Raw genomic sequence first — 16,399 nt, 5'->3', positions numbered from 1 at the left:
AATAGACAGTTTTGCATTTGACTGCATAATATTCCCTTATGACATTTATGCTTTAACTAAATTTCAACTATTCTGGTTTCTATTTTATGTGAGATGGTTACATTCATAAGGTCTTTTATTAAAGAAATCTGGGTGGATGTTGCCTTTGGCAATAGCTTAGATGGTTGTTGTATTTGCAATAACTAAGGAAGATTCTTCCTCTTTGACTACAAGACAATCTTAGTCAATTTCTGAGAAGGAAGAGCCCCTAGAGATCAACCTGCTTTCTTGGTCTAGGAGAACAGAGTCCAGCTTAATAAAATTAGTCACAATGTTTTTCAGCAGCAGGTACCCTCATCAGGTCTCCAACTTCTCCCCTCTTACAGATAAATGTGTTTTTTTTTTTCTTTTTTTTCTGCCTTCCAGGCATGTAATGCATCACGGATGCAGAATATGTACATTTTATGGAGGAAGACCCAAAGGAAATTTTAATTAGAACAGGAAATTTTAATTAGAACAGTGAACACAGCAAATGATTTATAGGACTCATGTGATTACAAAGCACTAAATCTTAGAACAAGAACTCATTTTAGACAATATTCCTAATTTTCATAAAATCAAGAACTTTTCCTTACCCTAGAATGAAAATTATTAGGAAAATTAAAGGTACATACATTTCATGCATATTACTAATACTGCAAGACAGAAGAAACATGTATATATATATATATATATATATATGTATGTATATATTCTCTATTGTGTTTTAACTTAGATGTAATTTTTTTTGAAAAGGGTAACTGAAGTCTCAGCTGTCTATATCATTGTGAAAATGCAACAGTCAAGAAAAACTAGACTTAAAGAACTGTTAAGAACAATAGGTAATATATGTGCCCTAAGACATATTACTGGTAGGGAAATAGACAAATAGTCTTGTTTCATTCCATAAAAGGATAAATAAATAATTGACCCCTATCAGTGAGAGACCATGAATCATCCCAGGCTAATACAAAAGGTTAAAGGTATTCCATGTACTATTAATCAATATGCTCTTAACTGCTACATTGTTTGTTCTTATTCATATGACTAGAACCTATAGGTAATATAATTAATCTGGAATAGCTAACTAGGGACTTTTTTTAGTGATGAAAAGTTTGTTATTGGTTTATTATCAACTGATTTCATTATCTAACCTTAACTGTGAAATGATAGAAATATTCATTTTATTAGATCACCGAGTGACTTTAGGAACATTCTTTCCTCCTGTAATGTGTTAATGCTTCAGGAAAAATTATAATTTTATCAGTGTCTGTGGTAGGATACTACCTGGATGTTTTACATTCTCCTATACAGTATTGTACATATGAAGCCAAAGAGGAAAATCAACATTATTATAAAAGCTTTTTAAAAAGCTCAGAAATTTCAGGTACAAGGGTCCAGTATTGTCCTGTAACCAGTAGCACAATGTAGACATTCAAGGTAGCCTACTGTTACCCTATTTGCATTTTAAATCAGTTGTATTCAAGTTAATGTTTGTTGGTTTTCCCTATATTTTGTTTCTTAATGGGTGGCAGTAGCACAGTGGCATCTCCAACCTCGTGTTTAAATGCTATTTATGAGAAAGGAGAGGCAAGGGCCAGGTCGCCATGTTGTTGCACTTGTCTGAGAAACTGATCATACAGACATGATCAGTACCACAACCCTTAGAACCAAGGGTAACCAGCCAGTTGCAGTTCCTGGTGACTCAGGAAGTAGATTTCTGTCCCTCTCCTCCCATTTAAGGCCACAGAAACATTAAAGCTGGGTTACCATAGAGAATGTATCAAGCTGTGAGCAGGGATTGATATTACTCGATTACCTTGACCCTAACAGGACTCTGGATTGGCCCTTTCTAGTTTTATCTTTTTGCAGGTTTTCAATGTTTCATTTCAGATTGCTTAGGCTATGTACAGTACAGCTATGTTTATAGTGAGGTTATTATTTGCATTAAAAATAGGTTTCTTTTAGTTTTTAGGGGAAGAGTTGTATTACAGAAATAATGAAAGATTCCATGAAAATCAAATACTCATCCTAGGGTAAACCAAAGACAATAAAGGAAAGACCTTAAAGAACACTTACTAAAAGCAGGTATGCACTAGGTACCTCAGCAGTGACATCTTTTGATATGCAAATGATTAATTTGTATTTTGCTTATACTGTACTCATTTATTGCTAGTTCATCATTTATTTTCTCTCAGTCAGGATAATTTTCCCTTATGCAATATGGTGGGATAATATAGGTTTCAATAATATATGAAATATTTATTATCGTTATTACACACCTAACATTAAAATATGGTAAATAGTCCTACCAATAAGACTTCACATATATACAGAAAGCAAGTTTAGCTTTGGATGTACATTAAATGTTTATACAAGTTTGCAAATATAACATGTAGCATATGCCAAAGGTATTTTGGAACATACATCTAAAATAGAACCTAGGCGTAAGACTAAACCAAGAGGAGCTGAGCATTCAAGTGTTGTGAGATCTAGTATTGTTTGAGGTGTGTTATGAATCATATTACTAATGTAGGCTTAGGTTCAAAAGTGTTGCTTTGGTTTTTTTTTTCTATATTTGTTATGATTTTTGTATCTAATAGTACATGTATGCATAGGCCAAGCCTACATAAGCAACATGTAATCTTCTCGTGGGGGTTCTAGACAAGACTATTTGGATGTGTAGTCTGTGACTACAGTAAAATATATATGTTTTAGAAGATAAGGTCATATATAAAATTAATCTACAACCATGCCTCCTTTCGTTTTATTGGTAAGTAAGTAGAAAAATCATTATTTCAGAATAGTCTATTCTCAAGTGTTGATATACTCAACCCGGGCTATCCATTCCACAATCAGCCACAACATTGCTGATGGACTAAAGTAAATTAGCATCAGTCATCAAACATGATAGATTAGTGCCATTTGTTGACACTACACCTTACCAAAGCGACCTAATATTCTTAGAAATTCCACCGACACTATTGTCTTTTCTTTATTAAATTTTTGGGATATCATGAAGGTGATCATCAACATACGAATTTCCAATAATATTTTATACCTCATCAGCAGTGGCTTAAAAGTCAAGTGTCTGAGAGCTTGTGATTTATTGGAAATATTCTCGTAATTGCACACAGTAATTGTCCAAAGCAATATTCATAGCAATATTCATAGATATAGAATTTTATATATGCCCCTCTCCATAAACTAGACATATTGCATTTTATTTGTGATGCTGGAGTCGAGATAGCCACAGAAATTTTAGGTATAGATATAGGTGAAATTTCTCTGTAGTTCCATTTTCATGCTTTGATAGATTGAAGTTTTATCTCGCTTTCCTACATTTAGGAATAATTATTTACGAATATTCACCTCTGACCGGGCAAGAAGTGAGAAACAGTAGAGGAAAGAAAAAAAAATATATAGATAGGGATAAAGAATATGTGGCTCGGGCTATGGAAAGTTTCTATCAATTCAAGAATATATTGTACATTTATGAATTAGGTTTTTTAATTGAATTTAATGCTACCTATTGTGTTATTTATATTTTAATCCTCCCTCTCTCCAAGTGGCTAATCATATTAATTTATCTAATTCTGCTGTTTCTTTAATCATACTTGCAGAAAGCTGAGGAAATTTATTTTCTTGATTATTAAACTATAAGCATTCTTTGTTTTGTGCTCATGAATCAATATCTTATCCATTCCAGACCAGATTCCAAGTTAACGCATGGAAAACAGTATAATACTGCAAATGCATTATATCATGACTACCTACAAGAATCTTCAAAATCTCCACATAAATGTGTTGTACTTGGAGCCCGAGACCCATTGAACACAAGTTCTCCATTCCCATCCATATTCAGAAGCTCTGTTTCCGAAGATGGTTTTGTTGACTTTCAAAATCAATCATCGGATAAAAGTTAGTGTTTATTAAAGATTACAAGAATTGCTAGATTTAATGCTTAAGAAATTCCTGGTTAATATTATATGTGAATATAGTAACAAAAGTGAAGATATTTTGTATATACATTATTTGTTTCATGACAAACCCTTCAATTATGATTAGCCTTTTCATGGGCCATTAGTAATGTCAGACACTCCTGTCCCCCCAAAAGAGAGAAAACAGCAGTCAGCTTGTAGTACTCTGTATCCTTGTGTAGCACTGAGTCTTAGCAGCTCCAAGCCTTATTGCCATATCTGCAAGTGTTAACTTCTCTCGAGATTGTTTTTAGAAGGATTACCTTCATGTATTTCCTTTTTACAGTAATCTAATTGGGATACCTTTATTTTTGCAATGAGAATATTAGTACATGATTTTCTTTTTTTATAATTAAAGAAATTTATGTAAGCAATAGCTCTCCCATTGTTTGAAAAAGAAGAGAAATTGGTGTTGTTTACTATAACCTTTAGGAGACTGGCTGGTTTTTAAAATAACATTCCCTGTATACTGAAATATCCCAAAGTACCCAAAAATATAAAAACATTCGATGGAATAAGAACTCCCATTTTTCATAAAATATAAAGGGTTTCAAACAATACAGTACTGTAAATTTGGGTTCTCACCATTCATATACGGAGTAGCTCTTCTTAATTGATAGGTATATCCCTTCTTGTGTGCTAAGATATGGAGTGAAGGACAAACCCTGGTTCAATGATGATTATAGATGTGCTTATTTGGAGTAGCAGGAGGCCTGTCATCTTTGGAACAGTAACAGATCAGATTTTACTTGGAATAACTATACCCAACTTAGAGCTTTTGCTCAGAGGGTTTATGTTTCAACTGAAAAGGAATACAATTTAACCATAAAAGAAATCCTTTCTGGTAAAACCCAGGAACATGAGTGATGGACTACCCTTAAATCTGCCCTTTTTGGGGTAGATACAACAGTTCCTCCTTTACTTAAACCAGATGGCTCTGTCGCTCACTGTCCAAAGGAATAGGCAACACTTTTGGCTGATGTGTTTGACAGTAAACAGAGTAATGAGAAACTTGATCTACTTTATCCTTGTATTCCTGAAGCTAAACTAACTAGTTTAGCTTTTCGATCTCGTGAAATTGAAGCTCTCTTGATGGACCTTGATGCTTATGGAGGGGTAGACACTAATGGTATTTTCCTTTGTTTTTTATAAAGACTGCAGATTTTTAAGCTCCAAAGTTATCTATTATTTTGCGCAAGTTAGCAAGAAGAGCAGTTTTTAGCACTTGTTGCAGAATGGGTAATGTTACTCCACTATGTAAGTGTGTTTGTGGTAGCTCAAGTCCAACTGATTACCACCCAATTTCCATAACTCCAATATTATCTAAAGTTTTTGAACGTCTTTTGGCAAAACGTCTTAATAGGTTTTCCGAGGGTAATCATCTGTTCCTTAGTTTGCAACTTGGTTGTCGTGAAGGCCTTTGAGCATGTGATGCCCTTCTTACAATCTCCAATCTTGTACAGAAATCTCTTGATTGTGGTTAAGAAATTCTTGTGATTGGCCTTGATTTTATTTGCTGCCTTTGACCGTGTTAATCATGAGGCCCTTTTTTTCAGACTCAAACAGTTGGGAGTGGGTGGGTGTTTTCTTAGCAACATTTCTGAATTTTTAAGCAATATATCGCAAAGAGTTGTTGTTATGGGGCACCATAGTGAGTATAGGAATGTGATATCTGGTGTTCGTCAGTGTAGTGTTCTTTGCCCATTATTTTTCATATTATATACACAAGGTTTAGCTTAGAAAACAAGCTTGTTGCATATGCAGATGATGCTATACTCCTTGCATTAGTTCCATCTCCTGAATGTAGATTTGGGGTTGCTGAATCCCTTAATAGAAATCTAGCTAAAATTAGTGCATGGTCTAAATTATGGGGCATGAAGCTGAATTCTAACAAAACTCAAAGTATGACTGTAAGTAGATCAAGTACAATGGCTCCTGTACATCCAGATCTCAGCAATGGTAATGTTTCTTTAACTCTGCATGACTCTTTTAAAATTTTAGGTGTGATTCTCGACAGCAAATTTACTTTTGAGAAACACATTAGGTCTGTGTCTTCTTCTTTAATTGCACAACAAATTTGCTTATTGAGAAAAGTCTAAAAATTTTTGATGATCAATCTATTCTCTAGAAGTGTTTTAATTCTTTCATTCTACCTTGTTTCGAGTATTGTTCTCCTGTCTGGTCTTCAACTGCTAATTCTCATCTTAATTTGTTGGACAGAAACTTACAGTCTATTAAATTTCTTATTCCTGATCTAGAAAATAATCTTTGGCACCGTCGTTCAATTAGTTCGTTATGCACGTTGCATATGATTTTTCATAATTCTGATCATCCTTTACATTCAGATCTTCATGAACAGTTCTATCCTGTTCCTAGGCATGCAGTTAATTCTAATAGTCAGGCCTTCTCCATCATTAGGCTCAATACTACACAGTATTCTAGAAATTTTATTTCAGATGTGACCAAGTTGTGGAATAGTTGAATCAGTAGAACTTCAGAAGTTCAAACTTGCAGCGATTGTTTTTTTGTTGAACAGGCTGACATGTCTTTTTATGGTTTATAAAATTTTATAAAAATATCTTTTTTGATGTTATTGTTTTTAAAATATTTTATTAATTGTTAATTATTTCTCATATCATTCAGTTATTTCCTTATTTCCTTTCCTCACTGGGCTATTTTTCCCTGTTGGAGCCCTTGGGCTTATTCGCTACGGGCCAACCAAGGGAAAGGCCCGTGCCAACAACAAGTGTTGGCTTTAATACCCCAACAACAACAACAACTTGGGCTTATATTATGCTACTTTTTTAACTAGGATTATAGCTTAGCTAATAATAATAATAATAATAATAATAATAATAATAATAATAATAATAATACAGTGGCAATAGTTTGAACGCAGAATTTGCAGTGTGTGCTACATTTCAAAATACACCCTCTAGTATGTAAATTTCGTATTTCCTACATGTTTTTTATAATATCTCAACCTTAAATTTCTAAGTGAAAAAAAATAATTGTAATAAACTTAATAGTAGTAGGATGGCCTGGGCACCAGCCACCCATTAAGATACTACTGCTAAAGAGTTTTTGGGTCCTTTGACTGGCCAGACAGTACTACATCGGATCCTTCTCTTTAATTACGGCTCACTTTCCTTTTGCCTACACATACAACAAATAGTCTGGCCTATTTACATATTCTCTTCTGTCCCCATACACCTGACAACACTGAGATTACCAAACAATTCTTCTTCGCTCAAGGGGTTAACTACTGTGCTATAATTGTTCAGTGGCTTCTTTCCTCTTGGTAAGGGTAGAAGAAACTCTTTAGCTATGGTAAGTAGCTGTTCTAGGAGAAGGGCACTCCAAAATCAAAACATTGTTTTCTCTTCTTGGGTAGTGCCATAGCCTCTGTACTGTGGTCTTCCACTATCTTGGGGTAGAGTTCTTTTGCTTGAGGGTACACTCGGGCACACTATTCTATCTTATTTTTCTTCCTTTTCTTTTTTTAAAATTATATTTTATATGTGAAAGAGATATGTTAATATTGTTACAGCTCTTAAAAGTTTTAATTTCCTTATTTCCTTTCCTCACTAGGCTATTTTTGCTGTTGGAGCCCTTAGGCTTATAGCATCTTGCTTTTCCAACTAGGGTCATAGCTTAGCAAGTAATAATAATAATAAAATAAAAGAAGCAATGCATTTTCAAAAAAAACAATCAAACAAACAAAATATCATGAAAGAATACGTGATCATATATATGAATGGTTCTCTCTCTCGGATGTAACTTGCTGCAGCCCGTCATCATTAACAAGCCCCACCCACAATCATCATAATTGGCTGCTACTCAAATGGTTTGCTCCGCTGTGGCTCTATTTGCTCGCAAATAAACATTATCTTTTTGCCACTCCGTTCTGAAAAGTGTCCTCCCTACGGCAGCTCTGTGGGTCACTAATATATTAAAGTTTTATAACTAAATATCTGTTTCATCATTATTATTCTAATGTCCTTCCTACGCCAGCTCTGTGGGTCACTAATATATTAAAGTTTTATAACTAAATATCTGTTTCATCATTATTATTCTAATGTTTACATGAATCAGCTGTGAAAAGGTGGCGGCTAATTACGATGCTTGTTAGCAGAGCATGTTATCTCTCTCTCTCTCTCTCTCTCTCTCTCTCTCTCTCTCTCTCTCTCTCTCAAAAGACCCTAAAATTCTATGAAAAGTATTTCTGGAAACATGGAAGGCAAAACCCAGCGGGCAAACCCTTTGTAACCAGAGCTATTGTCTCCACACTCATATTTGTTATCTCTAACTTTTTCATACCAATGCTTTATATCACAGTCATCACTGCGTCCTTCTGATTCTAAAACATAGTCCTCATCCAGATAATGTTAGTCAACATTTGAATTATGTTATTTAGTTTGCAGGGAACATGTAGATGGTACTATAATATTACTTTTTAGACTCGAGCCATGTCGTCCTGATGGAAGTTCCCTCCGGCTGCTTCCTACTATGATATTTCTTTGAGTAATACTATAAGAGAATTACCATCAGGTATCACGGGGTTCTAACCCCCAGAATGACTATCCGAAGATACCGTGTATAAATCAGCGACGTATCCTAAGATAACCATAGATATCTGCACCCCGAATAGACCTTTCCCAGTCTAATCTTCATAGGGGAAGGATAAGTGAGGAGCCGTTACATATCCTATCACCTTTCGGTGATCCCATACGACCTTGCTGCTTCATTACTGTGATTGCAGCTTTCCGCTACTGTCCTATATTTGTGTATATGCGCTCTTTTCGCCTTTTTTTTGAAGATTTTCTTCGTTTTATGGCTTCCTCTTCTACGTCAAAGATGAGTACCTACCTTTCTTTGCTTTTTGGTTTAGTTGTAATTGCTTCTGATCCCTTCGGGAAGTTTAATTTTAGTTTTTGTAATAGAGGTAGCCTGAGCGCTTCGAGTCCAGCTAGCCATGGTGTCGGGTTTCGTACCTGATTGCTCTTTTTTCGTGTTTACTTGTTTATTTTGTAAGTTTCACGTTAGCTAGTAGTTTTTTAGCATTGTGATGCTTTGGACTATATTTTAAGTTAGCATTTACATTGCATTTTTAATTTTTTATGTCTCTTTGAGTTCGTGTCAGTTTCGGCTAGCCTAGCCTTGAGACAGTAAGTTTTTGTCGGAGACGGACTCGCCGTTTTCGTTTTTTGGTCTTGAGTTCCGGTTTCGTTGACAGTGGTCTCTCTCCTCGGGGAGGTTTTTTACTCAGTCATACTAGCTTCTGAGACTTTTGTTCCACTTGTTGGCATTTCTCGGTACTCGGACCGTTTAGGCTCTTGGGCATCGTGCTACATACATCTGAGATCTCTTAGGGCTAGGAAGGCGCATTTTTTTGGAGATCCCCTTTGCGAAGGGTGAGCTCGCTTATCTTTTTCAGTCGGTTCGCTTGCTGTCATACTGGTTTTTCTTTTAGCCTCTGGGATTTTTCTTATGACTTGTCGTATCCAGGCCTAGCCTATCCTTCGACGGCGTGTTCATTGGTCCATTATGCTACATTCTTTCATATTTTCTCATGCTGGCTTATGGTAGTTCTATCGTGTTTCCCTTTGCGAAGGGTGAGCTATTTCCTGTTGGTGCACCGACAGATGTGTGCTGCCATATCCTTGCCTCTGAGAATTTTAGATTGAGTAGTAAAATTTTTTACTTTATGTCATTACACCTCTCCGTGGTGAGTCTTTCCGTTACTAATATCGAACTTAATTTTTTTTATAATGCTGTGTTTTTGCAATTATTATGGTGAGGCTTAATCCCTTTGGGGTTCTGGTCTTATAGACCCGTCAGCATACCCCTTTTTTGGGCTCAGCCATGTTGTCCTGATGGAAGGTTCCTTTAGGCAGCTTTCAAAGGGATATTTAGTTACAGTGATACTCCCAGAGAATTGACCATAGGTCTCCAGAATTCTAACTCCTGGCGTGAGTATCCTTTAAGAGAATTCTTAAGGATATCGCATAATATCAGGGGACATATTTATTGATACGACACATGGCAATCTTCACCCCGAATAGAGTTTTCGCTCTGAGGGGGAAGAGTGCTGAAATTGAAGGGGAGCCATCATCAAGGTTACCCGGTGGATCCCCTTCCCGTACTACTTCAGCGCCAAACATGGCGACCCATTCCTTTGTTAGTAGCGAATTAAGCACGGTTTATGTCCCGCTTGCTCTCGGTGTTGTGTTACTAATATTTGGATTTATAATGCATTCTCCAGCATCTTCAACCTCGGGAAAGTTGAGTATTTAATCTTTCCTGTGTATAATTTTTAGCTCCCTTCTCACAGTTTAATTAGCATAATTTAGATGTGTTTTTCGGAGCATAGCCGTTCACCGGAGGCGCCATTTTGGACGCTGTCGTATGTCATATATGCTTTATTTAGTCAGTAGTACGACGTTTCCGGTAATTAGCTTTAATGAATTATAGCTATTTAGGCAAAATTATACTAGTGAAGATAAGATCATGCACGTATATTTCCTCTTCTGTGAAATATTTCGATTGTATACGATAGAGTCTCGGTGACGTAGCGTAGCCGAGATCTCGACTTGCGTTGGGCTAGCCTAATGCGTTTTAGTATACTTTCGTACATTATCCCCGTTTACCCTCTTGTATTGTTTTATCAATTCAGTAGGAGATAGTATATCTCCTAGAATTAATAATATAATTCGATACTCATTTCTTTTTGAGATTTAAGGGTAAACCCTACCTTACCTCTGATTGTCGCCATTAGGCTTCCTATCTTGGTCTTGCCATAGAGTCGTGTACTCCGGCTTGACTAGGCTAGTGTTTTTCTGTCTTCCCTCTTTGCCGTTGAGTATCCCGGCTTTGAATTACGACAGTAACTCAGAATATTCAGTCTTGATGTCGGCAACTCTACTGACTGAGGACTAGTCACTCCCTGCTGGTTTACAGTTGCAGACATAGGAAGCCCGGCTTCCCTAGTCCACAACCGAAAGTGATAGTACAATTGCCGCCACCTTCTCCCTTGTGATCTAGAAGACATGTCTTATATCCGTTAAGGTCTAAGGCTGAGGAATCGATATTCTTCTGCCGCCCAAGACGGCGCCGGTATAGAAACTATGTTTCTGCGTTTGTGACCGAAAGTGGGAGACAAATGTGCCGCCTTCTTCCGACACAAAATATAAGACTTTTCCCTTCCCCTCTCTGTCCTTTAGTGATGGCTTAACCGTCACAACATCTTTGGCCGGTACGCTACAATCTCCCCGCTTGCTGGGTGGATTGCGAAGCCGGCCGGGCTCCTGCAAAGGCAGCTTGATTGCCGCTTCAACCTTCCCCCAACGGACGCAAGGCTCCGGGAAAGGTTGTGCCGGCCATGACAGCTGCCGGTGGGAGACCCTTATGACTTTGAGTGTTTTTCAGTCCTCTCTTGGACTGCCATCCACAAACCCTGGAACTGGCAGAGCAGCCAGCAACAGATTCTGTGGCTGGATGGAAGCTAGAATGATTACATTCCCCCATTCCATTTGAATCCTCATTCCGGCAGAAGGCAGTAGGGACAGTAGTCCCTACAACCCCATTTATTGTACTAAACTATAATAATAAGGTAGCCCTTCTCTCCATGCTTTCTCTCTTTCTGTCGGCTAGTGCTGTCAGGTACTAGCGTAGCCAGCAGAACTACAGTATAAAATTATACAGTAGCCAGTATTTCTGCAGTATAGTACATACTGCAGATAGGAAAACTATAGTATATATTCCAACATATTCTGTGTCTCCTTTCACAGTCCATTGTTGAGACCACTTATAATGTTGAAGTGAAGTATTCCTTCATTATCCTAATGAGCTATAGGTCATCAGAACTTAATATTCTTACCCTACAATATTAATATTCCATTATGGAAGGGTTAGTACTAGTATACACTAACTTTAGCTCTAGAGATTAGAGCTCTTCCACCCTAGTTTTCCCTAATAAGGAAATTCTAAATATTAATATTGAGGGAGGTCACAGCAATTGTCTGGACAGGAGACACAGATATGTGTCTTTCCTATTTTCTTTCTACCTTACTATCCTAAGCTATAATGATAATAGTAAGTGTAATTTTATGCATGAATATGATTTATCAGTGTCATAAATTACCCCATACTCATTTCACTTTTTCCTTTCTTTACAGGAGGAGACCAAGGTGAAATGTGAAGTCATCTACTGCAACCACAAGGGTAAGAACTTTTGTGGTCACTCCATGTGCAGGTCTTATGCCCCCTGCTCCATCACAACTGAAACCTTGAGATATTGGGATCCCAAGGATTGCAACGTCTGCTCGGCCTTGATGACTGAGGGTTTCGGTGATCCCAAGTTGACGGAGTTGAGGAAAAGCTTCGGAAGTTGGTACAAGAGTTACAGAAGAACTTTCTGGGACCGTACCTACCAAGCGAGTTAATGAGAAGCATGCTGTTCCCGAAGGCAACAGCTGATGCTGTCGTACCTCAGGCACGACCCGGGCCTCCTTGCGTACAGCTTGCAATTGAGGCCGACATCAACAAGGCTTTAAAAGGCATGGACATCCATCAGGAGGGGATGTCTGAAGTGTCCTCGGACACCAAAAAGGATCTCCTTCAAGAGAATCCTCCTTCAAGAGGATCCTGACGAAGAGGTGGCCCAACCACTTGGAGGAGACGAAGATCTCGAGTCGACGGAAGCGGAGGACCCCCTTCTGTCTGTGTCGGCATTCCAGCCTGTGCCATCAACGTCTTCGGCTCTTACCCCTCCACTAGACCCACTGGGCCAAGCAGTTATGGCCCAGATCACGCTGCTAGTGGACTCTCTACGTATGGAAAACGTAAATATACGGAAGGAATTCCCTGAAGCAACCTGCATAGTCACTTCTTGTGGGTCTTACAAGCGACCTAAAGTGTCTGACCTGCCAACATACTCCGAAACCATTCCCTGGAGGTATGCAGAGTTCATGCCCATGATGAATGGGAAACTCTACATTTCGGAGAAGATGGGGGCCATCCCCCTGGATGACATCCAATTCTGGCCAAACCTTGCGGCTTACCCGGAATGTTTCATCCAGTTGAAGAGTGAGCCGGCATCTAAGGAAGAGATGGAACCCAAGGAAGTCATGGTTTTCGACCACGACAAGTCACAGGCTCTCTTGACGAGTAGCCTGAAGAAGGCAGGGTATACCAACTCTAGAGTTTCTGCTCAGAGCAAGAAACACCCTACTTTTCTTGCTCCTTTATCGAGAGCTTTCCCCTTCTCGTCGAAAGCTCTCCATAGTGTGCTGAAGGCAGTTGATGCAGGCAAACCATGTCCACCTAACCTTCTCAGTCTCGAAGCTCGACGCAGACATCGCAGGACAGCAGTTCAGTGAGAACCTCCAGAAGCTGTCGGACTTTCTCCTGAGAAGAGAACAGGAGACAAAGGAGAGACTAGCCACCTCTCTTTCCCTCCAGAACTGCATGGAGATGTGTGCAGGCGTTGCTAGCACCCCAGCCATGTACACAGTCCTGACCAAGATGCACATGGCCACCATAGTTAAGGACTTGTACGCTTTTGTGAAGGCCAGAAGGGCCTGCAGGGAGTTTTTATTTGCCAATACAACGGTCAAACACGAACCTAGGAAGCTGATCACTTCCTGTATCTGGGGTAAGGACCTCTTCCCAAAGGAAGTAGTCCAAGAAGTAGTCACCAAAGCTGCCACGGAGAATAGGAATCTTCAAAAGTGGGGCATCTCTACTAAGAGAAAATCTTCCCCTGATGCTGGTCCCCAACCTAAGAGGAAGACGAAGAAGCCAAGAGTACCTTCTTGACCTGTGCAACTTCCCACGGTCACCATGACCACGGTGCCCCAAGTGGTTGCTCAACCACAAACCGCCTTCCAAGTGGTGCCTCAACAGCTGGTAGCCCAGTCACCAGCCTTCAACCCAGGTTTTGAGAGGCTCACCACTACCTTTCGCCCGAAAGGAAGAGGATCTAGACAGGGCTCCTCGAGAAACTCCTCACGAGGTAGGGGAGGACGTGGTCAAGGTGGCAAACCCTCCAGACCATCCAAGCAATGAGATGCTCCAGGTAGTAGGGAGACTCATTCACTTTCAGGCAACCACGAAAGTGATCCAGTTCCTGGAACATCTGGGATTTAAGATCAACTACAAGAAGTCTCGCCTCTCTCCAGCTCAAGAGTTTTATTGGTTGGAAATCCATTGGAACTTGCAGTCACACCGCCTCTCCATTCCACCAAAGAAGAGGAGAGAGATCACAGGTTCTGTCAAGAGACTTACTGAAATCCAACAGGATCTCAAGACGCCAACAGGAAAGAGTACTGGGCTCTCTCCAGGTTGCATCAGTAACAGACCCAGTGCTAAGAGTACAGCTGAAAGATGCGTTAGGAGTCTGGAGAAGATACGCATCAAACGCTCGAAGAGATCTACAGAGACCGACACCAACCTTACTGCGATCACTTCTGAGGCCGGGGTCGAAGGTCAAGAGCCTAGCAAGGACTATTACAACCACCTCAACCATCGGTAATCATCCACACAGATGCCTCGACGGAAGGATGGGGAGGTCATTCCCATCAAAGGAAAGCTCAAGGGACCTGGTCATCCCTGTTCAAGACCTTTCACATCAACATTTTGGAGGCCATGGCAGTCCTCCTGACGTTGAAGAAGCTATCCCCTCACAGATCAGCCCACATCAAGCTGGTCTTGGATAGCGAAGTGATAGTGAGATGTCTGAGCCAACAAGGCTTGAGATCGCCCTACATCAACCACGTGATGTTGGCCATCTTTTGCTTGGCAAGAAATAAAAGATTGCACTTATCAGCAGTTCACCTACAACGGTTCCGCAATGTGACGGTGGATGCTCTATCCAGGCTAAAGCCGATAGAGTCAGAATGGTCCCTAGACGCAGACTCATTCTCCTTCATCTTGGAAAGTCCCAGAGCTGCAGTTCAACCTCTTCGCAACGAGCGACAACAAGAAACTACCTCGATACGTAGTCCCATACAAGGACCCTCTGGCAGAAGCGACGGACGCCATGTCCCTCGATTGGAACAGATGGACTCACATCTACCTGTTCCCGCCAACAAATCTCCTGCTGAAGGTCCTCAAAAAGCTGAGATCCTTCAAGGGAACAGCAGCAGTGGTGGCCCCCAAGTGGCCCAAGAGCAATTGATTCCCTCTGGTGATAGAACTGAAGTTGAGGCTGTTTCCTCTACCGAACCCAGTTCTGTCCCAACTGGTTCAGAAGTCGACTGTCTTCGCTTCATCACTGAGAACCCAAAGCCTTCATCTCAAAATTTTCTCGCCTTAGCAGTCAAGAAAATATTTGGGATCTCGAAAGACAGTATCGACTTTATAGAAGAGTACAAGTCAAAATCAACCAGAAGACAATATGAATCGTCTTGGAAGAAGTGGGTCCCTTTGTTAAAGCAAAAAGTCCGACGGAAATCTCGATAGACTTCTGCCTGTCCCTCTTCATCCACCTTCACGAACAAGGCTTGGCTTCCACCACGATAACTACGTGTAAGTCAGCTTTGACTAGACCTCTTCTATACGCCTTCCAGGTGGACCTGTCGGACGAAATCTTCAACAAGATTCCGAAGGCATGCACTAGACTTAAACCAGCAGCCCCTCCGAAGCCCATTTCATGGTCTTTGGACAAAGTCTTGCCCTATGCTTCGAACTTGAACAATGAAGATTGCTCCCTAAAGGATCTAACACAAAAGGTGATATTTTTGTTCGCTATAGCCTCAGGGGCTAGAGTTAGTGAAATAGTAGCCTTATTAAGAGACGAGGGCCATATTCAGTTCACAGAAGTGGGAGAACTGAATCTTTTTCCCGATCCTACCTTTCTCACAAAAATGAGCTACCCACCAAAAGGTGGGGTCCCTGAAGAATCTGCCCTCTGAAGGAAGATGTCTCTCTATGTCCAGTAGAGTGTCTAAAGGTCTATCTTCGAAGAACTTCCGACTTCAAGGGAGGACAGCTATTCATAGGCGAAACCTCAGGATCAAAATAACTGAGGGCAAAGCTCACCTACTTCATTCGCAGAGTGGATCCTGACAGTACACCCGCAGTTCATGATCCGAGAAAAATTGCTTCTTGCTGAAATTTTTCCAGTATATGGGCTTTGATAGACTCTACTCATACACTGGTTGGAAATCCTCTAGAGTCTTCTATAAACATTATGCGAAGCAAGTGCACGAACTTATACACTTTGTGGTAGTGGGAGGTAGTGTTATAAAACCTGTCGTCTAGTGCTGCGATGAACAGTGAACTGTTTGGGACTTTACAATTTTGGGTGAAAAGGTGTTAACACCTTTCAGTGTAATACTTTTTATTAAGGGTCACCCTGGTGCCCCAGAGACTGTTCTTTATAGGTGTAGAATCAAACC

General features: G+C 39.8%; 1 protein-coding gene across 2 annotated transcripts in view; it reads left to right on the top strand.

The window, feature by feature from the left end:
- Nucleotides 1-16,399, top strand: part of mst (misato mitochondrial distribution and morphology regulator) — a 963,151-nt gene that overhangs the window by 862,672 nt on the left and 84,080 nt on the right. For both annotated transcript variants that reach the window (XM_068373866.1, XM_068373867.1), the window contains exon 10: nucleotides 3,728-3,939. In XM_068373866.1, the coding sequence (XP_068229967.1) occupies nucleotides 3,728-3,939 (212 nt within the window). The remainder of the gene's footprint in view (nucleotides 1-3,727; nucleotides 3,940-16,399) is intronic.

Source organism: Palaemon carinicauda, chromosome 5 (genome assembly GCF_036898095.1).
Source record: "Palaemon carinicauda isolate YSFRI2023 chromosome 5, ASM3689809v2, whole genome shotgun sequence".
NCBI lineage: Eukaryota > Metazoa > Arthropoda > Malacostraca > Decapoda > Palaemonidae > Palaemon > Palaemon carinicauda.
This window is presented reverse-complemented; position numbering and strand designations above follow the sequence as displayed.